The sequence below is a fragment of the Struthio camelus genome, chromosome 20, assembly GCF_040807025.1.
Source record: "Struthio camelus isolate bStrCam1 chromosome 20, bStrCam1.hap1, whole genome shotgun sequence".
NCBI lineage: Eukaryota > Metazoa > Chordata > Aves > Struthioniformes > Struthionidae > Struthio > Struthio camelus.
Genome location: NC_090961.1, coordinates 11632738 through 11660559, shown reverse-complemented (window position 1 = coordinate 11660559; position 27822 = coordinate 11632738). Strand labels below are relative to the sequence as shown.

Sequence of the window (27822 nt, the reverse complement as noted above, 5' to 3'; positions counted from 1 at the left end):
TATCTTCAATAACATGATATAATTAAAAATATGTAATGTGCAACTCAAAGAAATTAATATGAAGCGTCTTTAAATGTGCTTCCACACCCCTCTAAACTTGACTGACAAGTTCCAATGGCTTGAAAATATATGAGTACACTCACGGATATTATGAGTGAGAGTTCCTGTATGTGAGTTAGGAGCACAAAGGGTTAATAACCAGATTTGAATGGATTTGGGCACCGTGGTAGCTTTAAAAATCCTACAAGGCACATTACTGCATCTCTAAGCATTTAAACATGGTTAAAGTAGTCTGAAATGAGTTGGAGGCACTCATCCCTTCGGCTCTTAACAAAGCCTGGGTGTTTTAGTCACTGAAACTATCTGAGAAATGAACTCTAATTGCTTTAGTAAAAAGACAGTATTTGTCTGAGTCTGTCCATTTTCTTCACAATAACGCTGGGAACTTGTACTGCCCCGCATGTTAGATGAGCAGAGTAGACCAGAGGAGCTAGAACTCCCAGAGGACTCTTGAGCATTGGGCTATAAGGTAACCTTGTTAGAAATTCACCTTCTGTTCCTGGGTCTGCTCTTCTCTAACGGGCAGTATTAGATGAGATACTTCACCTCCCAGAGTCAGCATGACAGGCAGTTTTGGGCAAGTGAATGAACTGGTGAACTTCAGCCAAGCACGTCCCCAGATTTAGCAAATGTGAGATAAAATACGTTAATTTAACCCCTGGTGAAAGAGTTTAAGTTGACAAGAGTAATCTTGAGTTACCATGGCTTAGCTGAGAGACAGGGACTCAGTTGTGCGTCTTCCTTTGGTGCTCCGTACATCTTCTGTTGTGGAGCAAAGATTCTCTTAATACATACTTTCAGAGCTGCTGCCACAGGAAGGTGTTGATCTCCACCAAGGCCTCTGCATGCTACTGTAACACTGATAAGACAGATAGCAGTAGCATTACCACCAAACGGGGACCATTGTTTTTGAAGGATTATCACTCAGTAGGAGCATTCCTTGGAAGGGAGGTTGGCAGGCATACTGTCGCTAAGATGGGAAAAAAGATCAGCAGTCGCAGGGAAAAAAAAAATTGCTTTTTTCCCTTAGAACAAGGAAGCAAGTTGGCTGTTTTATTCCGATTGTATTTTAAGGCTGTTTCAGTCTTCATTACTGGAGACATTGCAGGGCTCCTCTCTTTTGTGGCCAGAGAAGAGACAGAACACCTTTTCCAGAAAACACCTCTTCTGACCGGATAAAATTATTCAATATTAACTTTACAGTAGTGCTCAGGGCCTGCGCAAGGGTATAGTTCCATCATGTGGACACTAGTAATCTTAGCTGCAGCCCAAGCAAGATCTGTGCAAGCTGATCATTTGATCATTTGGAGAACGTACAGCTTGCCATCCACTGGGAATCTCAGGCTTCCTACAGAGCAAGATCTGTTATCTCTATTTACAGTAGTGCAAGTGCTAGCAGGTTGAAATAAGGCACTGAGGTCTGGAGTCTTGCAGGAAAATCCCTCGCATCTTCCACTGAGTTACACCTGTGTGTCTTCTATATGTACCTTGTTAAGTGACCTCTCACAAGAGCGTCCAGTCCTAGAATAACAGTCAGTTGTCATCAAAAACACTGCTGTTCCTGTTACTGAAGCTGTTTTCCTTGACCATCACTCGGTATGAAATGCGCATGAAAGAGCCAGTGAGCAGCACAACAAAGAGGATGAGGAGCAAAGACCAGACCCCTGGTTCAATCCCCTTGAGGAAGCTGGCGTTGTCCTGGGGGATAGTGTTGGTGAGATTCAGCAGGTACCCAAGAGTCCAGCCAGATGATATGTCACCAATCTATGGAAAGAAAAAGGAGGAGAGGTCAGAAGAGAAGCAGACACTGGAGTCTAGGATGGCTCCATGGCTCCTGGATCCCAGCTGTGTTTCTGTGCACAGGTCTAAAGCCTAACATACTTTATTTGAAATTGATCCAAGGATTAGGCTTGAAATCTCAAAGAGCAGGCTCTCCCACTGTAAGGGCCCTGAGTGCACTACTAGGCCTTAATTGCCCTGACCAGCCTCACCTGGGGCTTCTACCCATGCACCCTCTGCCCCTTGGCCTGGGAGCTCTCTTTACGCTCAGGCCTGGGCACTCTGCCTTCCCCTGGACTGTGCTGTAGATGCACCTGGGTCCTGTTCTTTCTCCTGGGGTCTCAGCTTACTGACTGATTTTCCCCAACACGTTGTTGGTAGCTTTGTCTTTGTCCCTGTCTCCTGGATGGACCTCAGACTTAGGTTGTAAGTAGTTTACCTCTGGACGTTTTGTGACTGGCCTCTGCGGGTGGACCCTGGACCTACCTCATTACCCTGCCTTTGTCAGGTATTTGACAGAATCACTATCACCAATGTGGCTGTATTCAAATAGTGTGGGACTGTGTCTTTGTCAGTGAGCTGAGGTTTGGGAATGGGCTTTCTTTCCTTTTGTGAAGGAAAAGGATGAAGAAAACCTGAATCAAATCCTTCTTTCCTTAGTGGTTACAGATCTTGAAGCAATTTTAGTGCTGCCTCTACCAGTTACAAACTCTCACTGGTATGAGGTTGATTGCAAAGAGATAGGGCAGGATCTTCTGGCTTGGGAAATAATATTAGCCTTCTGTCTTCAGCGTTAAGTAGTAACTAAGCTATCTTCTTTCCCTTGCTACTGGTTGCAGACATTTAAAAATGATATTGCTTTCAAATGAGATTTTGACCCATCTGGTTTGCAGTGGAGACAAGTGGAATCTTTATCTCTTTTACATTAGTTCCTTGATCCTTAGAGCTGTGAATTTATTTTATGGAAGTATCTTGCTGGAGAAACCTAGTTGGTTAGGGCTTGTGGGAGTGGGAATAGTCCAGCTTTACCCAAACCACCCTCCCTTGTAATTGGAATACCATACTGAAGGTAACCGACCTTTTCCTGGAACACAATCCGAACAGAGCTGTGAAAGTCAAACGTGTATCCCTTTGTACTCAGATGGAAGATGAAGGTGGACACAGCACAGTAATCGGCAAGTGTATCCAAGCTTGTCTGGGATTCCTTGACTAGCTGGTGTCATGTCCAACAGAAGACGGAGGGAAGAAAAAAAAAAAAATCAGCAGTCATGTCCTGCTCTGGGACTGATGCAGGGCTGGAGGAGAAGTGTTTGTGTGTCCAGTGCAGACTGAGGCCATGCTTCCCCGCACCCGCTGGGCTGTTGTCTGAGAGTCACCATCACCTCTCAGTGCCTTAGTTCCTGTCTCATTAAAAGACTAGGCAGTTCCAAGAGCAGCAGAACTGACAACCCCCTCACCTACAGTTGCCCTGCGGGTGAACTCCTTGGTATGAGTCTCTGCTCTCTAATTAGGCTGAACTAATGCTGCAACCTTTATCTCATCAGGATCACTAAGATCTTTCTCTTCCATCCAGAAAAGAAAGCTTGTTACCCCATTATCAAACCCTCTAGAGAATGGCCAATTTGGATGTTATTGTGAAAGGGATGCTCAGTCAGTGTAAGCTCTAATGAGGGTGACTTCATGAGTTGCCAAGCTAGCCAAAGAACTTCTATTTCCCCCATAGCTTAGTCTCCATGGGTCCAGGTGAAATGGGAAGATCCCTGGACTCTGAGCAGATGTGTTCCTTGTACATAGGGAGAGGAGGATAACAAGGAGAACAAGGTGATGTATAAGCAAGACTAGGCAGACTGCCTTTCTATCCCTAATATGCAGTGAAAGGTACTGGTGCCTTTCCATTTAATCAAGTCCAGGTGTTACTAACAGCAACAGCTGGGATTTGAGAGGAAGGGAAAGCCTGTTTTCTTAAAGTAAAAAGACAGGCAAATCCAAGTTTTTCCCCGAGGGGGTCAGCAACTTACGGCCTGAGACACATGAGCTTTTACAGCTGGGCTGTTTGTTGCTCTACTCTATCTGTGCACACTAAGTTATTCCACATTTACCTCTTTGACAGACATCCCACAAAGCTTGTTGACTGCCTGACCCAAGTCAGGAGAGGGTACAGTCTCTCTCAGGAAGTCCAGGGCCTCAGAAATCACCTATAACAGCAGCAGAAATAATCATCAGGTTGGATCGCGCCAGGCATGCTTCCATATAGTGTGTAAGGGAAAGTAGGTGGCAATAGCCATTGGGCACATTTCCAGGATGTCCTTTCTACTTATCTGTTTGGTGGTTACAGTGCTTCTGATGGGCACTGGGAAAACAAACAGGAGCTGTTACTGTCTGAAGATGGAAACTGGACTAGCTTGAGATTCTAGCTTCAATATAGCAACCTTCCTTGCTCTGGATGTGCAGTAGGCTAGTCCTTATGCTCCTTGGTACCATATCCATGGGAGGCTACTGGCAACAGGAAACTGGTGATTTCTGTAATCCCTTCCTCCACAGCCCTTCTCTGAAATGTGCTCAGTGTGCCCTAGCATCTTGAGCAGGTCCTGGCTTAACATCCCAATGACTTTGAACACTAGATCCAGCATTTCAAGGACATAAGGACACTTGTGGTAGAGCATCCTCAGATGTTTACTCAGAAAGGGACAGAGGGTCTTTAGCTTCACCACAGACTTGACATGGGAAGAGATGCTCAGGGCAGAACTCCTGCCTGCTCTGACCCTGCTGGCTCACATGAGCTCCATTATGGCTCTGCAGTGCCCCAAACCTCCTCTCGCAAAGAGACGCTGCTGACGCGTGGGATCAGTGTTGTACCACAGTTATTGGTGGAAAGCCTGGGTGCCCATTCGAACAGCTGTGTGCTGAGGAAGGGGAGAGGGCAGGATTGCATGTCTACAGCATCAGCACTGTATTCAGCACTAGCCAGAGTACTGGCACTCCTGGCTAGCAGAGAGTACAGAACGGCTGGTCCCACTATGTTTATTAATGATCAAATTGGTCCAGTTTCATGGGCTCTTCATGCCAATTGCTTACCCCAGTATAAATGAGAACCCACCAGAAACTTGGTCCAGGGACGCTTGAAAACACTGCTGAGGGAATGCTTGAAGAAGCTGCAGGAAGCAGAAGAGTTGAGCAGACTTTGCACGAGTCTCCTGCAAGCAGTAGAATTGCTGGAGCCGGTGACATTGAACACCTCCTCAGGGCTGGGGGTTCCCAATGTGTCATCACTGATAGCACAGGGCCCAGCATGCACTGAACGCCATTGCACTTCCTGGGAGTAAGTGAGGGGCCAGCAGGGGTTATATATAGTTTTCACATTTCTCTGATCCTAGAGGGGCAGAAAAAAATGGGGACAGGTAGCAAGAGAGGAGACCCAAGAGAACTGCTCAAGGCTTTATAAAAGAAAATGAAATATAACACAATGAAAAACAGAAGTTATTTTGTTTGCTTTTTCTCCTGATGTGACAATGTCATAATTGAGCAGGCAGGTTGCAAAAGGCTTGCAAAAACCTTATCTAAACTATTCAGCTGCAAAGCCTAGACCTCTGGTACAGCATGGTCCCAGCTCCCGCTGAGTTCAAGGCAGCCTGCAATGACTGAGCCTGCTGTTGGAGGATGAGAAGTTGAGCATGTAGGAATTCCTGGGGAATTCAGTGTTTTATGATGCTCCAGCCCTCATGCTCCCTGGTAGCTAGGGTGACCCAGGTGGTGTGCAGATTACTAATCCCCTCTTCCCGAGCAGCTCTTTGCCCATAGAGCCATGCAGGTCACAGGGAACCCCTCAAGAGTTAGCATTTCTCGTCCTTAGGGATTCCCTGTAATATAATCATGAGGTGGGTCTCCATATGAGTCTCAGATAAGGGGCTGTTCCCTAGAGAAAGGTGTGGCTGGAGCGTGTTTAGGGGGAGCCAACTGAGGATGAATTCATTTATGAGTTCATTTTTGAACAATTCAATTTTCGTGGGGACCAAAACCATTCATGACTTTGTATCAGATCCAGTCAACCCTCTACCACCCCCTCCCCCTCCACCCAATGAAATAAAATTCGGAAGAATTGAAACACCTGTGTGTTTTCAAAATTGAATATTACTATTTTAGACTATGTCAAAGTTAAAGTTGGGAAAAAAGGTCCCAGCTGGTTCCCAGGTGTTGCTTTTTAGGCTCCCCTTGTAGAATGGAGGAGCAGTTCAGAGAAGCCAAGGGAAGTGTTTGCCCCTCTCTACTATGAAGGTGGTCTTAGCACCTCTGGAGAGCAATTTTGTGCTCGTGTGCCTTAAATAGGAAGCCAAATAGAGCCTGCAAATAAGAAACTGGAATGGTTGCCTTTGTATATACTTAGAGGACATCGATTCAGGCATGGAGACTGTCTGAGGCATTGGGCTTTTAGATGCATACAAACACCCTCAATTAAAGATGGTCACTGATGTTTCACCTATTACCAGCTACACTAGCTCTTGCCTTATGCTACTGTCATTTGGTACAGGGGATGGACATTGTATCTAGGAAACTTGCAAATGCCAGCAGCAGATACTCACTCGTATGAGCATGGAGAGCAGCCTGCTGCGGAGCTGGTCTGTGCTGTGGCAGGGGCACTGGTAAGCATACACCTTGTGTGTTTGCCCGTACAGCTGCAGCCTCACTCCTCCTTTTGGTGCCTGGTTCTTTTCTTCCATCTTGGAAATGAGCTGTGCTGAGGTTCCTCCTAAGGACAGGACTCCTGCTGTCCCCTTCATGGAGGGGATCACCTGTCCTCGCCAGTCATACTGACCCAAAGAGAAACAGAGAGGTCGGTTCTTAAGACTTTTGCATCTGAGTCATGGTCAGTCAGATACAAGCATTACTGCACAGAGAGAGAGAGAGAGAGAGAGAGAGAGAGCAGCTTTCTGGTGCAGTACAGCCCAACTCTTATTTCCCCACAGGGCACGAAGATGCTGAACTGATGGCTTCAGAGGGAGCAGAGGGGAGAGCCACTGTATAAGCACTGCCATTTGCACAGAGAGCTCACCACAGCCAGTGAGAGCAAACAGTAGATTTCACCACCTCAGTGGGCTGTTCAAGGCAGCGGTCTCTGTAGGTAGGAACAGGGGAAAGAGGAGAGGATAGGGGGAGCCGGGAGGAAGGCTGCCAGGTGGGTAGATATGGGCTTCAGGTGCTGCCTAATGCCAAAGTGATCCTCCTGTCAGAAGAACCCTGTGGTTTCATGTCCCACAGTCCTGCAGAACTGATTTTGGCAATGCTGAAGTTAACAGTAGAGGCAGGAAAGCTTATGCAGGAAAGCTTTTACTGACTGCAGATGTAAATACTCTGCCCACGGCCTGGGTGGGCTGTGCTGTTGCCAGCGGTGCTAGCAATTGCCTGACTGATGCACATTTGCTGCTTGTTATCAGAACTGCCTTTTAATCCGCTGCTGTGGAGCTGCTGTTGTCTAACCCTCCTTTATCTGGCACTTTGAGACCTTCTTGAGACCTTTTGCCTTGAGAAACTATGGATGGAGCAAAGAAAATTACATGTCTTTTTCTTTAGTGAGCTCCTGAATACAGACCAGGACCCTAAGCTGGGGACGCTGTCTCATCACTGTCTCAATGAGAGGAAAGTTTGAGGGCTTTTGCTTTGGCAGCCAAAGACTCTTGTGTCCACCGTTCACAGGATGTCCTTTGGGCCAGCTGGACTTTGGTGACATTCCCATGCCATCCCTGCAGACATAGCAGCAATGTCTGTTTCACAGTGGTTCTGAGCTAGAACTGAATGGCTTGGGGCAACAATGTTCTTGCTTTATGCACTAGGGCCAGGCTATGTAAGGTTATCTGTGTTTGAACGTCCCAGATGTGTTGTCCAGAAAACCTCAGATCAGTTACAACAACAGCATGAGCATATCCATGAACATAACCTATATTAGAGGTTTGGTACTTCAACCCAGTTTTAACCATGTTATCTCAGGTCCACCATGATGGAGATGATATAACCTGCCTTCTTTGAAAGTCAGTGGAAGCTCTGCTTACGTTTTGTTCGAAGTGCAGAGCTATAACAATCCCTCCACATATCTCTGTTGCCGTTTGATAACGGGAGTCCCTTGCTGTTTGATAACGGGAGTCCCTCAGCTCAGGTCTGTACTCCCCAGGGCGGGATCTCCCTTTACCTTGACAAAGTTCTCCAGGACGTAATTAACAGCAACCCAGTTGAATGCTTCCTCATCCAGGCTGGACAGGATTTGTGCCCCCCAAAAGTCGAAGGGGGATGACTTGAGGGCTACAGTCAGGGCCGCAAGAAGAGCGTCAGAGAGGGTGGGATTGGTAAGGCTAGACAGAAAAGAAGCACATTTGTTACAGGGCTCCACCAGGAGCAGCCTGCAGTGGGTGCAGCAGCAGGACTTGTGCCGTGTTCCCCACTTTGGGTAAGAGTTCAGGGAGACACAATGAAAAGCCTGCTCCCACTGCCTCTTCCCCCTCCCCTCATACTGCACTGGGGGCAAGCACAGCCTGGGCAACAAAAATATGGAAAGGTGATTGAGCAGCTGGGCTGCCATTGGGGAGCCTTGAGTTCAGATCTCTCTGCCACTGCAGGATCCTGTGGCTGTGCTCCACTGACCTGGCACCTCCAGACCTTATTTTTCCCCAGTGTCTAAAAGGAGGTGGAGAGGTCCTGGTAACAAGGTAATTGAGAACAGGGTCCAAATAAGTATGTAGGATAAAGTAGAGCTTCCCACCGCAGCTCCCAGCCTGCTGACAAGAACCACCACTGCAAACCCATGCAGCTTGCCACATAAACTGAAAACACTTCAGCTTCCAAACAGACAGATGTTGTCCCCAGCCCTAGTTGGGAAAGGGACTTTACACAGATTGGTAGCAATAGCAAGCCTATCATCCTCATGGCTGTTTGCAGGGGGATGGTATGGACACACAGCTGTGCTGTACTCCCCTTGAATGCACAGGGAGCTGAGAAAGGTTTACCTGACCAATGGATTGGGGATGAAACATGCTGCAGAGCAGACAGGGTGAGATTCATTTACAGTGATCCACATGATGTGTGCTGATCTCTGCATGTGGGTTTGCAACATTCACTCACTTCAGCTGCCTCATGCTGGCAGTTGCTCCCAAGTAGAGGGGGGTTTGGCTGTGCTGCTCTGCTGGGATCTCTCTCTGGGCCCAGTGTAAGCATGGCTCCAAATTCTTCCCTACTTCCTGAGGAGAAACGGAGTAGCTGGAGACTCCGGGACCTATGGATCAGAGGAAAGAATGAAATATCCTGTGTGAAGATGTGGGAGAAAGGTGAGAGCAGTTGCCAAAGAGATTAAGCATGCCCTGAAGGACAGCAAAGACGTCCCATCTTTGTCATAGCCAGAACAAAGCAGTTATTTCAGTGGACTAGTAGCCATTCCGGTAAAACGCTGCATTGGGAACAGAACAGCAAATAAATGTAAATCCTAAATCACACACTAAGAGAACTCTAGCTGTGCTGCTAAGTTATCCTATAGATGACCACGTATCAGCTATGCGACAGCTCTTACAGCTGAGGCTGTCTCACCCCATAGAAGTGTGGTTTTCACCACTGTAAAAGATAAGCAAAAGGACACACTGACACGGAAATGAGACTTGTGCATCAGCTTCCTCTTCCAGCTGCTTCCTCATGTGTTGGTAGACATGACTGCTGAACCGCATGCCTGCAAGCAGGCCACCTCTGCTCTGAAGGAAGCTAGTGCTGCATGGAGAGCAGCTGTGTGCAAGCCCTGACTCATCCTTCCAGCAGGAGTCAATGGGAGTTTTAAATGTTTTTGAACTACAAACCATAGAAGGCCTTGCTTCCTTATCCTCCAGGCCACTCGTGTTCCTGGCTGCATGACTACCTCACCGCGTACCTTGCTCTCCTGGGCCCTGAACAGAGCTGCAGATTGCCTACGACCACTCAAAGACTGTAGCAAAAGTGGAATTTGAACCACCGTTCCTAAGTCCTTGTCTGCTGTCTAAGGCCCTACGATGCTTTCCCCTCCAGCTTCATTTCAATTACCACAGGTCTCTGCTGGCCCGCACTGCCACACAGACCAAGGACTGCTTCTTGCATCTGGGAAAAAGACTTGCCTGGACGTTTTGTCACTGCTGATGACTCTGCTGCAGGTTCACGTAAGTATTCAAACACTGAAGTAAAATTGTCATTTTTAACACAGTAAGTGAAGATACTAAGTGGTAGCAGTTGAAGGATACATACAAGGTTTCAGGGAACTGTTATTACATCATCTGTATGTGGCTGGTATTGTTTACAGTCTGGGAGAGCGCAAGCCCCCTTCTCTGCTTGCTGTGTGGCTGCCCTCTCCCAGCACCCTGTGACACTGAGAGTTCAGGGTTTCCCAGCATCCTGCTATAATCATGCTTCGCTATCAAAGCAAGATCGTGAGACAGGGAAGAAAAACCCCAAGCATTAATGCATGAACCCTGTTTAGCTGGCTCTGGCAGGAGTGAACTGACTCAAACCAGCGAGGAAGACCCCAAGATTCTCTAAAACCTGACACCTAAAACCACAGCCTGCCACAGTACTGTGGGGACCAGCTGTGGCATGTCAACCTGAACTCACACTTGTGCAGCCAAACCTCACAGAGGGGATTGGAGGCTTCACATCTCTGTTGCGGAGCTGCAGCACTTACTGCCCAGATAACAGTCAGGAGGAGGAAAAGGTTACTAGGAAGTCCCCCTCTGTGGCCAGACTTGTCTCCATTGCTGTTCACCATGTCCCTTGGGTGAGAGGCTCAGCAACCTTGGTTCTGCCACTGGTCCATGTGGAGATCAGCGCAGCGCCATCCCCTCTGTGTGCTTCCCTGCCCATAGCAGGCTAGTAGAACTTTCATCTGCTACTGCAGAATCCTCTGATCTAGCCCTACCCGTGTTGAGAAGGCCTGTGCTGAAAATGTACAGCCTGCGCTTCACTGTCACTACCATCTCAGTCTGCAGCTAGATGATACAGGACTCAAAAACTGCACAGATGGGCCATACACAGCTCTCTTGGTTTCCAGTCATCCCATGCCAATCCCATAGACCTTCCAAACATGAATCGGGCATCTTACCTTGCACAGTACAGGAGCTACATTCCCTGATCACCCCGGTGTTGTTTGCTTTGTTGGCAGTCCACTGGTAGATGAACAGGATGGTGTGGGATGGGCCAGCATCCAGAATAATGCCATACTGGAAAACCCCAAAAGCATTATAGCTAAACACCACTGAATGCACAGTTTGTTATTGCAGGGTTACTCAGCGTTACACAAGTGTTCTGGGTAACCCATGTGCCCACACTGCAGTATTTGAGTTAGCTTTTTTAATTCAAAGAAAGGGTGAAGCCAGAAGATAATGTGGATTTGCAGTGAACCATCTGCATTGCCGAATATATGTGAGGAGCAGCAGGAGTGGAGAAATGCCCACAAATATATATCTACAGTGGCAGCTGCTGGACATGCTCTGTAGCTGTTCCTGAAACTGTGCAAAGGGTTTCCATTGAGAGCTGAGCCATCTGGAGCGCAGAAGAAACAGGTCCTACGTAGGTGGAAGACAGCACTGTACAGGCTCTCTGCTAACTCTGGGACTCAAGCTGCTGCTGGATTGGTTTGCTAAAGAGACAAGGCATTTGGGGAGAAAGCAGAGGGCTGTGGCTTGCTCTTGCTTCTGAGGAACTCAAGAGACTTGCATGTCTGTTTGGAGCCCTGCTGCAGAGATGGTGTGACACAGATTAGCTCTGCCTCGATGCATACCAGATCTGTTGGAGCCACAGTGTACTCGGGCAGACCAGCATGTATGCTGTCCAACACAGCAATCCCACACAGACCAAGATAACGTCTCAGCAAAACTGGCAACAGCCAGCATGAGATTTCTCAACACCTTATCTGCTGAGAGTGACCCCTCCCTCGTGCCTAGCACTGAGGCTGAGGACTTTCTTGCTTTTTGCAGCCCAGTGTGCAGGTTTGGAAATGAGAGGCCACAAGAGTACCCCACAGCATAACTTGGTGCCTGTTAACGGAAGTCCTTGCTCTCAAAATGGCCCTCCTCTCAGGAGATCTTTTCCCCTTTCTACTCCCTTTACGTGACTCCAAACTGGGACTCTCCCACAAAGAGAGAAAGGAAACTTGGGAGATCTGGGAGGTATGTGGTTCTGCATGACCTAAGCTGTATCTTGCACAGCAAAATTTGTAACTGTGACTGAGTGGAGGAGAAACATCCTCAGAGGTTGATGTTAACGTAGTCAGAAGGGTTTAGCACTAGACAGCCTGGCTGCAGCCTCCAAATGAAACTGGCTTCCTCCTTCCTCTCTGTGAGCGCTCTCAGCTCCACCAGGCACGCACTCCAGCTCCCAGGCCAGGAGGTGGTGTGACTGGAGCCTGAGCAGAAATGTGGAAGGAGGACGTAGCTCCCCGCCTGAGCCTGCTGGCATCCTCCCACAAAAGTGACAGCTCATATTTCTTGCAGGGGCATGTCAGCTGCTGCAGAAGAGCAAGAAATGAATGATCTTGGTGGGCAAATTCAGAATTTTTTTCTCCCTCACAAAATGAGAGACCGCCGTTGGGAGCAAAAAGGAGGAGGAGACCACATTTATGCCACAAATCAACATCAGGGAAGAACACAGATCTTGATGTTATTTTGGGTTGGCAGAGCATGGAACAATAAGGACTTTTTAAATGCAGTTCTGTTTCTAAGCGGCGCATGGTGGGTGGGGAGTATCTCTAAAATCATAGGTTAACCTATTTCTGTTCAAGTAAACCACAGCGTGCAATTGACCTCACCTCAGCAGTTTTGCATCAAGAGGCATAAGCAGATAGAGATTTACCCCTGCATCACTGGGCAGATCTGAACCTGCTGCGTAGAGCAGGTTGGCTCTTCAATAAAAATCAAAAGTAAAAGGGATGGAAAAGGAGTAAGCATAATAGATTTTTTTTTTTAAGGACCGAAGCAGTTCAGGGCCACTTGAACCACTGGTCCCTTACTGCTCTGGGGCAGTTCCTGAAGCAGGCTACCTCCTGTACTCAGCTTGCAGTGAGGGTCTCTGCTGATCAGTGGACGATATTCAGCCTGTACGTTCCTTGACCAACTGAACAGCTGAAATCAAATGGGATGTTTTGTTTTCGGTTTGAAAAGCTACAGCATTTTGAGGGAGACTAACCCATCCTCACAGTCTTGTGCTAGTCCTCTTCTCAGTTTATTGATTTGGGCTGGTAGAGTCACTCAGTAGCGCAATGAATGTAAAAAGCAACAAAGCCCAACAGTTCTTTGTTTAAATGTCAGGCTTGCACCAGGGATAAGCCCAAGGAAACAGGCAGCTTTTCCTTAGGAAGAAACCCAATTAGGCAAGGATAATGTCCTCTGCTTATTGCCCCACTTCACCCCCGGGTTGGCTACCTTGCCTGAGACAGATGACCTTACCTTGGTCCTGAGAGGGGTGGTGGGCACATCTTTAGTGGAGACACAAAGTAGCACAATGCCCGTCAGTCCTGCTCCGATCACCAGCCAGGGGGGAAGGAGTTCGCGCCAAGACATGAAGCACTTTCTCCTTTTTCTGAAAAGTCAAAGAGGAAGCAGTGGAGCAGCAAATGCAAAGTCTGCATCTGACAGTGACTGCTTTTTACAGTCTTTAAAAAGAGGAGAAAGGCGGGGCCAAGGCCAAGCTTTGGCATCAGCCCAGCCCCAAGCCACAGGACCATGAAAAGCGCGTGGGCCAAGCTGTGATGTGTCAGGGAATTCTCCCTTCCACTATCCACACAATAAATAAAACTGAGGCTTGGTGCTGATTCCAGGGCTAGTTTTGCAAAGACATCAGTAGAGCCTCGAAACTGCTCCAGGCAATGGTGTTGAGGTAAACAGAAATGTGGGGTTAACTCATCTATTTAACAAGCAGAAAACTCATCTGTTTGGTATTCTGAGCTTGGCAGAGTTAGGAAGAATTCCAAAATTAGAAATGGGAAACTCCTTTTAGATGGATTTACTTTTCATCTGAGGGCCATGCTCAGCTCCAGCGTGGACCTCGGGCGCTTTCCTGCAAGCAAACGGTCTTCTGGGCCGGGAGAGAGAGCTGGCACCCTGCCGATTTCCTTCAAATTGCTCTTACCATCTCATTTACATTCAGGCGGCAGCTGGGACAGGAAAACAGCTGCATTTCTGGGGTTCTACACGCAGGAGACCCTGGCTGGCTTGGTCTTTGTTGTGGGTCCTGCTAGTCAAGCAGGGCTTTTGCTGGATGACAGTGGGGGCTGCTCAGGTGTTTTTTGCTGCAGAATGACCAGTATCAGCCTCAGTACCTGTAGGTCCCTTCTCTGTCAATCTCCTGCTGAAAGATAATCCCCAGACTTTACAAAAGAGGCACCCACTTCCTCCTTTCCCATGCCAAAAGCAAAAGTCCCCCAAACCAGAATTTCTGAAGAAAGATCTGTTAGGAAGGAGAGGTATTTCTTGCATGCTGTCTCTGTTTCCCAGGGAGTGGGTCTAGTAATAAAAGTGCAATTCCTGTAAAGAAAACATTTTAATTTCTGCCATCTGGATTGTTTATTGGCAAGGCCGGATGGTGGCATCTTGTCCCCATAGCCAGCAGAGGATTTCACTAGTCAGGCCTCCATCTACAGAATTAAAAGGATGACACATTCTTGGCGCAGAGATGTGCCTCTCCCAGTCTTACAGTATTTTCAAGGAAAGTGCCAAGGACACCTTTATCTTCCAGCAGTGCGGTCAGACTCCCGTTCAGGTTTTGCTGGTCCATAGCTCTAATGCATGTGCACATGCAGCACTGTTTACACCTGACCTAGCTAAGGCAGCAGCTTAGGGTTTGTATACATGTGGGCTGATAATGCTCCACTTTGCAATGGGGACACCAATTAAATTGCCTGAGTGCTGACGATCCTCCTTCCTCGCTGCTCTCACAGCTGCCCAGAACGACAAGCAAGCTTTCACGTAGCTCACCGGGAAAGATTCACAGAGCAGTGCAGCTTGCTGCAGCGTAGCGAACAAAAGAGGTGCCCCAGGCATCCTCCTGTCTCAAAGAAATGCTGCACGTGCACGTGGGGTCTGCGGAACGGCTGCTTGCACCGGGGGCGGTTGATCCGAGCGCTCGTGCCCATGGGCTGGTTGCGGTAGTTTATACCAGCGCCTTGCTATATCATCAACACCTAGGAAAATCCCGCAACTAGCAAGGTGTTGCCAGATCCTCCTGTGGTCAGGCCAGTCCTGCTTAGCTCTCATTAGAGAACTGTCTACGCGCAGAGCAGAGTCCAAATTCCAGATACTTAAACGTTCCCACGCTGTCGGGAGGGCAAGTTTTGCAGCCTGGCTCTGTGCCTAATGATCTGATGAGCTGCCAGAGGTAAAGGACCAGGTGTAAAAATTAGTTGACGTTTCAGAGTGAATTTAGCCAGAGATTCCCGTGAGATGGGGAAGAGAATGATCTTGGTGCCTGACTGCAGGTCTTAGGAAGGATGAAGCAGGCTAGTGGGAATGTTTTGTCCGTTTTGTAACAAGTATCCGGAAGCACGGGCTTGTGAAGGTCAAGTGATGGAAAAGGAAAGGCTCCTTCTCCTTTCTGAAGTTCTGCTTGCGCTTCCTGTTTTCATCAGCTTCTGCCAGAGGTCGGCCGAGAAGTGACAGCACAGCCCACCCGGAGCAGCCGCCGCCGCCGCGGAACCTTTGTGCGGCGGAGCGGGTTCCGCAGCGCGGCCCGGGCGGGCGGAGAAGAGCGCGGCACCGGCTCGAGCCGGGGGACCGGAGAGCGCGACGGACCGCGGCGGCCCCGGGGGCGGGGGGAGCTGGTGGCGGGAGCGGGCCCGGCTGGGCCCGGCGAGGCCGCCATGTACGCGGGGCTGCAGGAGCTGGGGGTGGCCAACGGCGAGGACCTCAAGGAGACGCTGACCAACTGCACGGAGCCGCTGAAGGCCATCGAGCAGTTCCAGGTGGGGCGGGGGCGGCGTGGAGACGGCCGGGGGGCACCGGGCGGGCTGCGTGGTGGGAGAGGGGCCCGAGAAGGCCTGAAGGGCGTTCCTCGTTTTCTTTTCTTTTCTTTTTTTCTTCTTCTTTTTTTCCGTAACCAGCACAGCTTTAGCACTTCGCGCTGCCGCTCGCGGCCAGCGGAGCGAGCTAACCGAGCGCTCTGTCCCTGTCCGGTGTTTGTGTTGGCAGACGGAAAATGGAGTCCTCCTGCCTTCCCTGCAGTCGGCCCTGCCCTTCCTGGACCTGCACGGCACCCCCAGGCTCGAGTTTCACCAGTCCGTGTTCGACGAGCTCAGGGAGAAACTGCTGGAGAGAGTCTCGGCCATTGCTTTGGAAGGGAAAGTCGAAGAAAGGTGTGTCAGCGGTCTGCGTGGCTCTTCGGGCTGAGGTAGAAATGTCATTTAAAATCACTTACCGCAGGCACGTGTCTGCTAAAGGAGAGTTAGGTTCCTGGGAGCACGAGCTGCGGAGGCTTTGAGATGAGTCACTTTGGTCCTTTCCTGTTCAATGTTACTTAGAGTCTCTTTAAACGTTCTCATTTCCAGATACAAGAAGCTGGAAGATCTCCTAGAGAAGAGCTTTTCCCTGGTCAAGATGCCTTCTATACAGCCTGTTGTAATGTGTGTCATGAAGCATTTGCCCAAGGTAAAAACAGTCCTGCAGTTGGCCTGTTCTCCCTTAGCTGTGCTCTTGGCTGGGCTGCATCTGCAGACGTTCTATAAGTTTGTCATTCACCGTTAGGAAATGAGTAAAGATTTATTTCATTCTTGTATCTGTTAGCAATTTCATAGACCAATTCAAAAAGCATTTAACATTTTCATAACTGGAGAAGACTGTTTCTCTTTTTTATTCCGTACACGGAGCTTTTTAAAAGTGGTCAAGTTCAGTGATGGAGGAATTTTTCCATAGCTGACTTAAATACTTATTTACGGCAAATGGAACATAAGAGTTGAAGAATGCAACTAGAAGTAGACAGGAGTGAGATAAAGGCCTGTGAAACAAGACTCCTGGAAGGAGCAGCCTTGTTAAAAGCATCATGTTGTATTTAAGGCAATGAATTCAAAACTGCTACTAAAACTTTTAAAGCTACTGAGTTTTTAATCATCACCTTAAAACTTAGTTTCTGGGTTTTAAATCAAGCCTTTTGTCCCCTTTGGGGGGGGGGGGAAGGGGGAAGAAAAAAAGAGGAGAAACTTGGTGTGTTATCCGGTTGTATAAGAAACTAAGGAAACTAAGTGTCTTAGGGCTGGCTTACTGTTACAGGATAAAGGTAGGCAAAAGATGAATCTGTGATAGTTACTTTTATTGAGTTATGTTGTGTAAATTATGAGACTGTCTCAGACTGTGATTTAGATGTCCTCTGTAGTCAGTTACCTGTTGCTTGGACAGTCAGGCAGCTCAGCTGCTCTACGCTTTGGTACCTGCTCTATTGATTGTAGGTCCCTGAAAAGAAGCTGAAGTTAGTAATGGCAGATAAGGATTTGTATAAAGCATGTGCTGTGGAGGTAAAGCGCCAGATCTGGCAGGATAACCAAGCCCTGTTTGGTGATGAAGTATCTCCACTGCTGAAGCAATACATCCTGGAGAAAGAGAATATTCTCTTCAGCAACGATATTTCTGTCTTGCACAACTTCTTCAGCCCATCTCCCAAAACAAGACGTCAGGGAGAGGTAAGAACAAGGAAGCCTCTTACAAACTGCTTGCAAATGGAATTTGTTAGCTTTTTGTCAACTTCATCAAATATTCAGGAGTCCATTTCACCTCTTCAACTTTGCTGCTAACTTCAGGTAGTGGAATAGGCAAAGTATTTGCAAGAAACGCCAGTTCATTTTTTTTTCCTACATGTCTTGATCAAAGTAGCAGGAATTATTTTAATAGTTATGCTGCACTGTATGATAATTGGTCAATGTTCTAAGCTGTTTATGTACTTCAAAAAAATAGCTAGACAAAATGTTTGCCTTTATCACTCAGTCTGGCTTTAATACCCCTCGGCTATTCTGAAGACCGAACATCTCTATTAAATCAGTTTGGATATTTTAAATTTCTTTCTTTTTTTAATTTAGCGGGACATAGCCCAACAAAGCATTTTTTTCAGTGTTCCTTTCCGTTTTTACAAAAGTTGTAGCTAAGATGGCCTTCAGAAAAGATGGATGGAATTACATGAGGTGGCTGAGCTGATCCAATACTCCCTTCCGACACGGGAAGGGCAGGTCCTGCTCCTCCCCTCCCTACTTGCAGCTCTGGTGATTATAAGACCCTTCCGTGAACTGGTTCAGCTCAATAAATGCCACAGAAACTTTAGCAAATAAGAACAGCAAGTGTTTTTCCAAGTTAGTGAGCTGGACCTGCTCAAAGAAGAGATCAGCAAGCACCAAAGCTGTTGCACGGAGGTGGGCTGAATCACACAGGTGGGCTTGAGGTGGGAGGGAACAGTGTCACAGGTGTTAGGAGGAGTGGGTCTCTTCCCCTTTCTGGCAATAGCAGACTATTAGATTGGCTCAGCTATAATATGTCACGTTACCTCAGAGGGCTTTTGCCCCAAAAGGGAAATGCCAGAGTCTCTGTAAGGACCTTGCTATTGAGGGTACTAAGGAATCACAGGATAAGACAGCATAAAGCTGTAATTTCAGAGAAGGTAGCGCATCTGTTATTTGAGGGATTTGGGCTGGATCTGATTCGCTTTCAAAAGCCTGCTTTTAATGTAAGTGCACTGGTGCAATTGCTTGAGTTTTTTTTACGCTTGCAGATTGCACCTTCATTCTCACGATCATCATCTAAAGGTAGATAGAACTACAAAAAGCCTTCCCATGAAAAATGAATTTCTTTCCATGCTATAATAATTGTAAATTTTATTATTCAATAATAAGTATTGCTGCTTACCCTTTTACATGACTGAGCACTTTAGTAAAAGAGATGGAAGAAGTTGTAAAGGGAGCCATTTTTAAAAATCTGTTCTCTCATGATAGCTGTGAAATATCTGGTGAACATCTCTTGAACAAATGCTCTCGGAAATTCTGGTGCAAAATATCCTTTTAAGAAACTCATTTCAGTGTGGATGTTTCAAACTCGATAAATCCCGTAGAAGAATTAACTTCAAGTTTTTTTGTGAAGTAGCAGTGTCTCTTGGTACTGAGTGCATGTTTTTCCACTTTGAGTTCAGGTGGTTCAGAAGCTGACCCAGATGATTGGGAAGAACGTGAAGCTCTATGATATGGTGTTACAGTTTCTGAGAACTTTGTTCCTTCGGACAAGGAATGTTCATTACTGCACGCTACGGGCAGAGCTCTTGATGTCGCTGCATGACCTGGACATCAGTGAAATCTGCACCGTTGACCCATGTCATAAGGTATTAAACATGTGGCACAGATAGGAATATTACTGGAGAATTTTCTGTTTCGCCCGCTCCTGTGCACACCTGCTGCCCTGCAGGTCTTCAGCCCAGAGAAGATGACTCCTCTCTGTGAAGAGAGTTCAGACCTTGAATCCAAAAGTCATCTTATATTCCTTGGAACTTCAGGTGAAAATTTCATCTTGGTTAACCAGCAGCTTGCTTTCATTTAATAACCCATACATCATTCGAATTTATGGTACGTGTGCAGTGTTTAAAACAGTGTCTAATCTGACCTATGTAGGTGCTGCAAAAATAATCGAGAACGTTAGCTAGCCCCAGGTTCTTAATCAAAGCTTACTTCCCTCCCTGTTTTGCCTAGTGTGATATACTCCATCTGTCAATAGACTTGGTGTGTAACTGATTAAATACTTCCGATCTTGAATTATAAGAAACGTTAAAAAATTAAAATACTTGGGGGGGAGGGGGGGACAAGGAGTTAATTTCACATCAGGATCTTGTTTCTGGTCCTTTGTCCATGGTCAGTGTCATTCTGATCTACAAGAAGGCTTTTTGTCTAAGTAATTTTGCTAAGTGTTATGTGTATTCTGCTTATAGAGAATGGATTCTAAAGTGATGATGATAAATGTTCTTGCATGCTCTCTAACCTCTTCTGGTCAAGAGTCTCAAAACCAGGGTACACACACTGACTGCCTAGAAGAGGGCAGTTCTTGTTCAATTTGTGGATCGTTTTTAGTGACCTCACTTTTTCCACCGCAAAATGCAGTGACTGGTGTGAGGAAAGTATGCCATGATGAAAGCATTTCAGGAAACTCAGCAATATTTTGTTTGTCTGTTTTTGGTGTTTGTTTTTCTTTTTAAAATGACAGCTGAAATGTTGGGGAAACGTGTATGTTGTTTCCTTTAAGGGACAACACTTAATTTTAGTTCAAATAAAACATTTCAGTCAACTGTGTTTTTCCGTTTTGGTAATGAAACAATGTATGAGCCTCCTCCTTGTGACTCCACACTGATCAGGTGTACAGGGCAGTCGTATATTTTTTACATGCCTGTTCCTTAATTGCCAGGGAATGCCTGTGTTGGGAGGGGAGAGAAAGTGATACCAATTGAACTTGCATCTCTATCTCTGATTTTTCTTCTGGGAGGCTTGTATTTCTGACCTCCTCTGTATTTGTGATCAGCTTGCTGCCATACATTAGCATACTAATAAAGTGTATTAATTCTAGAGGGTGAAGGTCTTTCTGAGCCTGTTTCCTGTGACATCATGCATTTTATGCCAGTTTAGATGAGTTTCTGTGGTTATTGTAAAGCTTTCTGGTTTGTTTTTTTTTTTTTTGGTAACAGTTCACCTGGTGCCTTGATGCCTGCATTCGGGAGAAGTTTGTGGACAACAAGAGAGCTAGGGAATTGCAAGGGTTTCTTGACGGAGTGAAGAAAGGACAGGAACAAGTGCTGGGGTAAGCCATTCTAGGCTGTTTATTGAGAAATTAAAAGGGGTTCCCTGTAGCCACAACATCTGAAGTTCTGGTGGGCATTTTAGGTGTTAGTTCCTCCCTAAAGCGAGCTAACAGCCAGTTCTTCTTCCACGTGGTCCGATTCAGTACATCCATCAGCATTACTGCATTAGGCACGTTCAGGTGATGTAGTTTGTACTGCTTAAGTTACCACCCTTGAGTGATTGTTACAGTCTCCCTCGTGGCCTGGCAACTGACTGTGTGAGCTCTCCTGTTTCATTTCAGTGCAAAAGACCTTTAGTAGTTGTTTTCAGAAAGCTTCCTCTTTCACGCAAAAGAAATAATATTCATGGTGTTTTTTCAAGGCCAGAGAAGGATCATCAGGTTGATAGAAATTCATGTTTTTGCATTATTATAGTGAGGTTATTGCTACCATGTTTACCCTGTGTCTGCCTCCCTTCTTTAACACAACAGTGTGTTTTTTCTCTCTGTCTTTCTTCCCTCCCCCCAATATATATATAGTTATAAAAATATAAAACATACACTGCTTGATATTTCATCTGATACTTGACAGGCTCACAGTTCTCATGCCAATGTAAACATTTTCTCTAGAAGCTGGTGTCCTACAGCTGGATGTGGAACTGGATTGTAAGGTTGGTTGCTATGTGTGACCGTATGTTTGATTTTTGCTTCTTTTTAGAGACTTATCCATGATTTTATGTGATCCCTTTGCCATTAACACCTTAGCCTTGAGTACCATAAGGCACCTACAAGACCTGGTTGGGCAGGACACCTTACCCAGGGTGAGTATGGGCAGCCTGTGTGTCTAATGTGATACTGCTAGAGTCTGAATTGAATGGCATTCATCAGCAAAGCCAGAGACTGGCCCAGTGGAGGTAGTACAGCTAAGCTTTCAAATGCATGTGTAAACTGAAATAGGGGAGCTGTAATACTGCCTTTCCATTCGTAGCACTTACCTGAGAGCTCTGCAAGTGTTCTCTTTGGAAACAGGCATTTTGGCGCTTTCCAAGTTGACAGTGACTTCTTTGCCTGGCTCGTTCTGTCCTAACAGTTATGCCTATATGCATCTCCCTGCTTTATCCTTCCAGCAGTTTGCCTTACAGCGGCATTGCTTCTTCCGTGCCATGGTAAATGTGATGGGTCAATTTATGCTGTTCTGGTCTGTTGACTGTGGTATGGTACAGTTCCTGCAAGTAGTACCTGCAGGAGGTACTTAAAAATTAGAGGAGGGGAGCCTTACAGGAGCCTGAACAGTGTGAGGCATTTGCTGCTTTTCATCCCTGAGGTTTATAAATTTCATTGTTGGATTAAATAGTTTATTGATGAGAGTTTAAGACTGAAAATTGTTTTTGGTTTCAGGGCACAATGTAAGTGATAAACCATTATCATTCTCAGGCACTCTTTCTGTTACTTGCTTCTGCTGAGATGCCGTGATTCATCCTGTCACCCATTGTATTTCAGTATGCTAATTTGGCTGGACACCTTTAAAAACAGTGTCATGATCAGATTGGCTGTATACCTCTCGGCACGTTATAAAATGTTACGGGGAAAAAAACCTCAGGTGTGTCTGGTTGTGCCTGTAGCTATATGAATTGCTTTGAGCAATCAGTTGTCAATTAAATCAGAGAACTGATTTCCTCTAGCTGTCTTTCACAGAGCAGGTAATCCAGGGGGGCTTTGAAGCTAAACCACTACTTCTGAATACATGTCCATACATGCAACTTGTAGAAGATGAAAATAGCTTTTTTTTTTCTTCCTCTTAAAATTCGAGGAAAGCCCAGATCTGCTGCTGCTCCTTAGGATGCTGTCTCTAGGACAGGGGGCCTGGGACATGATTGACAGCCAAGTCTTCAAGGAACCAAAAATGGTGAGGCTTCTTTAGATTTGTTTCCTATTTTCTTTGTATTATGTTTCCCTGGTTCAATCGTCAAGTCAGCTTTCTGCATTTCTCTCATCATAGCTTTCTTGGAAAAAATATGCAAATATTCAGAGCAGCAGGTCAAATGGACCTGCTGTAAACATTGCTTACATGCTTTTTCCTTTCCATGAATGTTTGGCCCTCGCTGTTTTTATACGATCTCTCATTCGGTTAAAATTTGCACTGGTTGCTCATTATTCCTGGGACGTTCTACCCAAATGACAGGTTTGCAAAGCAGATTTTGTATGAGAAAGCAGGATTTCAGAGGCTGCTGTGAAGCTTTGGTAGCAATGTAGCACCTTTTCATTGACTGGAAAAATATTTTTGCCTTCCCGATCTCTGACAATGAATTTATGTAAGCGTCACGTTCAGCTGCTGGTAGGCAGTATTTCAAATTCCTGAATGACTGTTTTTCTGTGCTGTTCCTTTGGCCGATGTTGAAGGCAGCCCTAGTGAGTTCTGGGAGCAGATATATTCAGGTGACAGCAGGAAGGCTAACCACAATGTTGCAGAGTAGGACAGTTTCTCAAGAGAAGTTTCTGTTCTGTACTGTAAAGCATCAAATGCCTACTTCAGGGGACAGTTGAAGTCCACAAGATGTATGTTACTGGCTGATTGCACGTTTAAGTTTACCGTGGGAGCAGTGTACGTTAATACTCGGATTGTAACGGTAAGGTTGACTAACACTCCAGGAGTAGCACTCGGGTTATCTTGCAGCTCATTGGAAGTGTTCTCATGAATCTTTTTGGAAAGAAATTTTGGAGCTTTCTTGTAAAGGAAATCACATCTGTGTTTAAAATCTGTTCTATTTGTGATTTCACAAGCAGTAGCCTCCCATTCTGTGATTGTGCTACAACAGAGGTTGATCTGCCTCACGCAGAGCCAGCGTGTGTGGAGAGGAGATGCACGCAAACTTTCTTGTTCTACTCCAGCTGTTTGTCGGTCCCTGTCAGTTTAGGGAACGAACAGAAGAATTTACGATTGTTAATAAAAGCAGTTTGGTACCTTCCTTAGTATACTGTGCTTGCAGAAGTACTGGAAAAGATGTCTCAGAAGAAATACGTGTTATGCAATTGTCAAATCAAAGAATTTGAGCAGGAATACCTCTGTAGATGAGGTGATGTGCAGTTTTCCTAATTACCACTGGAGCGTGTGAGAGTGAATTTATCAGGCAGTTTGAAAGGAACTTGCTGTCTGAAAGGTTGTTTTTCCAAGTGTAGAATAGGGTTCATAATATTGACTCAATGTTTGTTGCAATGCTCTGCAACTTTTAGATGGCGTGAACTGATTGATGCAAATATTATTTTTCCCCCCCTCTGTTCTTCCCTCCTTCTAAGGAAGCTGAGTTGATCACCAAGTTCTTACCTATGCTGATGTCTTTCGTGGTGGACGACCACACGTTCAATGTAGATCAGAAACTGCCCTCAGAAGAGAAGGGGCCAATTCCCTACCCCAGCACGATCCCTGAAGCTTTCACCAAGTGCGTAATCTGCCTTACCAGTTTTGTACATCTTAGTCATGTTACCAAAGCAAAACATCAAAGAGCCAACCGACGCTGACAGGAAACAAGTGTGTGTGGTAAAATGAAGACTTTCTTGGGGTGTGATTTAGCTCTAACTAATCAAGGTTGAAATTATCCATTAGCAGAACAGTTTCCAGCATGATTCCTCAAATAAAATTTATTTACATAAAATAATAATGTTTCTTGATATGACTGTTTCTGCTGGTGTATATGAAAGGATTTGGTTCTACTGCTTTAAGATATGCTGCTTATTTAGCTTCCCCGGCAGTGCATGATGAATGTTTCGGTGAAATTGTTTAACTTGGGTGCAGCTGGACAGACTGCCCGTGCTTGCCATCTGATGAATGCTAGCGTAGATTGTAGGATTTGCATTTTATCACAGAGGCTCATTCTCTGTTGATAATGTGTCATTCAAAAGGATAAATAAACATCCTCTGTGTGCTCAGTCGTATTCAGCTCTTGCACTAATTTCCAGCTGATTTCTTATCTGTATGTCAGAATCCAGAATATTGTATCCCAGTAGAGCTGTACTTAAAGCTGTTTTGTTGCAGCATTGGTATTTGACCTTTGGGAAATTTTAAAACAGAAACAAAATTGGACTTTGTATCATGTTTGAGTCTTTGGGCCTCTTCTAAATCTCATTTTGAGTGAGTGTTGTTGTCATTAGTATTAATCTTCAGTGCTCACAATCAAATCTGATTGTTTGATTGTGAGACAGAGTGATGTTTGCTTTTTGGGTTTTGTTTTGTTTTTTTTTCTCATCAGGTTTGAGGTAGCTATTGCTGTAACCGCTTGATTCCTATCCAGCGATGGCTTTTAAACTGTCTGAGGTTTTTTTTTTTTGGGGGGGGGAGGGGAAATCTTTACTTGCTTTATTGATTAAGAACCTTTTTTGGGCCATAACAGATTCTTGCAGGAGAACAGAATAGCTTGTGAGATTGGGCTATATTACATCCTTCATATCACTAAACAGCGGAACAAGAATGCTTTCCTTAGGCTTCTGCCAGCACTAGGTGAGTTTTGTTCTTGTCGTCTTTTCTATAGCTGTTTGCCTTATATTGGAGAGCTAGAAAGAGGCAAATAAGAACCTGAAGTGAATGTGATTTTTAGAGTCAAAGACGTTACATTTTGGTTTTGGCTCTTCTGGTAACTTAGTTGTAAGAACTGTAGAAGAGCGTGCCTATTTCTGTCTGTGACTGGGATTTTTCTGCCAATCCAAGAGTTTATGCGTATTGACTGAAGGACAGTAATTCTTTATATCACAGACTATATTAACAATGGGATTAGCTGAGAGCTATTTGGAGTGAAGCTGAGAGAGAAAACAGCAGGTGGCTTAATTCTTCCGCAGCTCACAGTAGTTGCATGTGGTCTGAAATTCTTGGGACTTGGCACTGTGATGAAAAAACCTGTAACAAAACAAGACCAAATACAGCCCTAAACTACCCCCTGGGGCTACCTTCTTCACTGACTTCTGTAGGTTGAGTTTCATAAGAGCTCTGAACTAATCTTAGGAATTGCTGCTGCCAGTAATGGGTGGGTTGACTTCCCCGCTCCCTGCCTTGCCCCAGCTCTGCTGTTCTTTTGACCTTTTGCTGAGCTCGTTTGTGCTCATGCGTTTTCCACCAGGGAAGTGATTTGCATCTGCTCACCATGGGGTTTGAGGAGCACAAGGAGGTGGACGTGGCCATGAGCAGAGGACTGTGGAAAAGGTTAATAGGGGGCTTTGATTTTTGGCAGCAGCAAGCTATTGTGTGAGACTTCAGTCTTGGTGGAGACATGGGTTTTCCACAAACTCTTCTCACCCACTCTGCTCCTTATGTTTTACGTCTGGAAAATCATAGCCACCTGCGCGAGTTACCTCTTGCAAAAGCCGGAGAAGGAAATTTCACTGCAAAGTTTTTGGCAGGAACGTCTGCTGCTGTGTAATCGGGGTCTGGCACGTTCTTGCCAGTCTCAGTCTTTTTCCTTTTGTGTTGTATAGTTGAGACGTTCAGTGACTTGGCCTTCAGTGATGTTTTTCTTCATCTGCTCACTGGTAATCTCACGCTGCTGGGTGATGAATTTGCACTTGAGGAGTTCTGCACCAGTCTCTTTGATGGCTTCTTTCTCACTGCCTGCTCAAGGTAAATTTGATCTTCCTCAACGGAAGTGAGTTTATAAGACAGCTGAGAGAGAGGTTGTGCTTCTTTGATCTTTCAGCATATAGTTGAAATACTAGCCTGATACTAACTGCAAAATTAAGTGTTGATTATAGATCATAATCTAAACTGTAATTCCTTGTTTGCAAACTGGAGTTGCAAAAGACAATATGCTTCATGGTTTGCAGTAGCTGTGAATATGAAGAGTTAGCGTCAGCTGTTTGCAGTATCAGCTGAACACAGAAAACTTGTTTTTATCTGTTAATTCTGTTAAGTCAATGTGGTTCAACTGGTGGCCTTCAGAGTAAATCTAACCTCCAGAATGCTTCCCCAAAAGTGACTGAACTGCTGTTCAGGCATAGCAGCACCTGCTGCTGCTACCGCTTCCTCCACAGGTACCGAGGAGCAAACATTCTCCTGTATATGCATATGGCCTGGCCAACAGAGAGACCAGCTACTGCCACGTGCTATGGTCTGTGCTTAAAATCTCTCCTTCCCTTCTCGTAGCTGCTATAGTTAGTCCACTCCTGTTGAATGATTATATGAATTGCTTGGAAGTCTAAGGCAGGCTTAGCATTTTGTAGCATGCAGGTAATTCTGAGGTGTTTTGGCAAATTATAAAAAAGCTCTCTGTCTCTGGGTGTGTAAGGTATCCTTATGATACTATTGGGGTAGCTTTCCCTTTCTCAAGTAAGACTATATTTGTTTATATCAGTTATTCTGCTTTAAAATTGCCCTTTGCAGGAAGGAGAATGTACATAGACATGTCCTAAGACTGCTGCTTCATCTCCATCACAAAGTGGCTCCTGCCAAGTTAGAATCTCTCCAGAAGGCTTTGGAACCCACCAAGCAGGTAAGAAGAGAAGCATGAGAAAGGGAAAACTAATGGCAAATGAAGCAGCTGCCTTCCCAGACATGACTTAATGGAACGTGTGCTCTGCTCAGATAGCAGCTTTCCAAGTATTCCGAGTTATGTCTTAATTACCTTGTAACTTCCTCTTTGTACGCTGGTTTGTGCTAAAACATTTGCGGTAATCGCATATCTAGCGCTCTCGCTAGAATGAAGTATGTCTTTTCTGTTTCTCCCCTCCCTGATTCTCATTCTACAGAGTGGAGAAGCCGTGAAGGAGCTTTATAACCAACTCACGGAAAAACTGGAGCTTCGCAAGCCTAGTCCAGCTGAAGTGACTGAGACTCCCTCCATGGAACTGCCCTTGCCTGCTGTGCCCACACCAGCCTCACGCTGAGCTCTGGCTGCAGTGCAAGAGAGAGAGGAGAAGAACTAACCTAGTGCCCTGCAGTATGAAGGCATTGTGCTGCCTTGTCAAGTGTCTCTGCCTACAGGGTGAAAACTAGAAAAAGCCACTGAAGCTCTTTCAGGAAACACTGCAGATTGCCCTACCCACTGGCTCTGACTGGTTAGAAAACTCTGTATGCAGCGCGTTGCAAAGGTTTACTTAAAGATAGCTGAGTGTTTTTCTTGTAGATCCACTTAAATCTGACTGTACTTTTTTTTTTTTCCCCAAAAAGAAAAGGTGTATTTTTAAGCTTGGTATCTTGTATTTTTAAACACAATTTTATGAACTGATAAACGAGTGCTGA

At 45.8% G+C, this 27822-nt stretch overlaps 2 protein-coding genes across 3 annotated transcripts; one reads left to right on the top strand and one right to left on the bottom strand.

Moving 5' to 3' along the window:
* LOC104139776 (ectonucleoside triphosphate diphosphohydrolase 2) lies at positions 1 to 15460 on the bottom strand. Its single transcript, XM_009668139.2, has 9 exons — positions 13272 to 15460; positions 10931 to 11048; positions 8944 to 9094; positions 8018 to 8177; positions 6417 to 6644; positions 4937 to 5209; positions 3939 to 4034; positions 2918 to 3052; positions 1 to 1824 (listed from the first exon to the last, which is right to left on the bottom strand). Exons 1-9 carry the CDS (start codon positions 13383 to 13385, stop codon positions 1594 to 1596), a joined length of 1506 nt encoding a protein of 501 aa, XP_009666434.1. The 5' UTR covers positions 13386 to 15460; the 3' UTR covers positions 1 to 1593.
* NELFB (negative elongation factor complex member B) lies at positions 9494 to 27767 on the top strand. Of its 2 annotated transcripts, none has more exons than XM_068915333.1 (14): positions 9494 to 9995; positions 15449 to 15781; positions 16008 to 16171; positions 16364 to 16463; positions 17258 to 17488; positions 18979 to 19164; positions 20512 to 20624; positions 21322 to 21424; positions 22384 to 22509; positions 23898 to 24040; positions 24989 to 25095; positions 26064 to 26205; positions 26965 to 27073; positions 27330 to 27767. In XM_068915333.1, the coding sequence occupies exons 1-14, from the start codon at positions 9852 to 9854 to the stop codon at positions 27465 to 27467; spliced, it is 2139 nt and encodes a 712-aa protein (XP_068771434.1). In that variant the 5' UTR covers positions 9494 to 9851; the 3' UTR covers positions 27468 to 27767. The 2 variants fall into 2 exon arrangements, with proteins under 2 accessions (XP_068771434.1, XP_009666510.2); XM_009668215.2 differs by having other exon boundaries at positions 9496 to 9995; positions 22414 to 22509.
* The last annotated feature ends 55 nt before the right edge of the window (positions 27768 to 27822 follow it).

Coding starts and splice junctions, on each gene's coding strand:
- LOC104139776 (XM_009668139.2), bottom strand. CDS start 13,385: ATGTCTTGGCGCGAACTCCTTCCCCCCTGGCTGGTGATCGGAGCAGGA. Junction 5,210..6,416: donor TGCTCTCCATGCTCATACGA/GTGAGTATCTGC, acceptor CTGCCCCTCTAG/GATCAGAGAAATGTGAAAAC. Junction 3,053..3,938: donor GTGGGATGTCTGTCAAAGAG/GTAAATGTGGAA, acceptor ACATGACACCAG/CTAGTCAAGGAATCCCAGAC.
- NELFB (XM_068915333.1), top strand. CDS start 9,852: ATGCTTTCCCCTCCAGCTTCATTTCAATTACCACAGGTCTCTGCTGGC. Junction 21,425..22,383: donor GGCAGGACACCTTACCCAGG/GTGAGTATGGGC, acceptor AGATGAAAATAG/CTTTTTTTTTTCTTCCTCTT. Junction 22,510..23,897: donor TCTTCAAGGAACCAAAAATG/GTGAGGCTTCTT, acceptor CCTCCTTCTAAG/GAAGCTGAGTTGATCACCAA.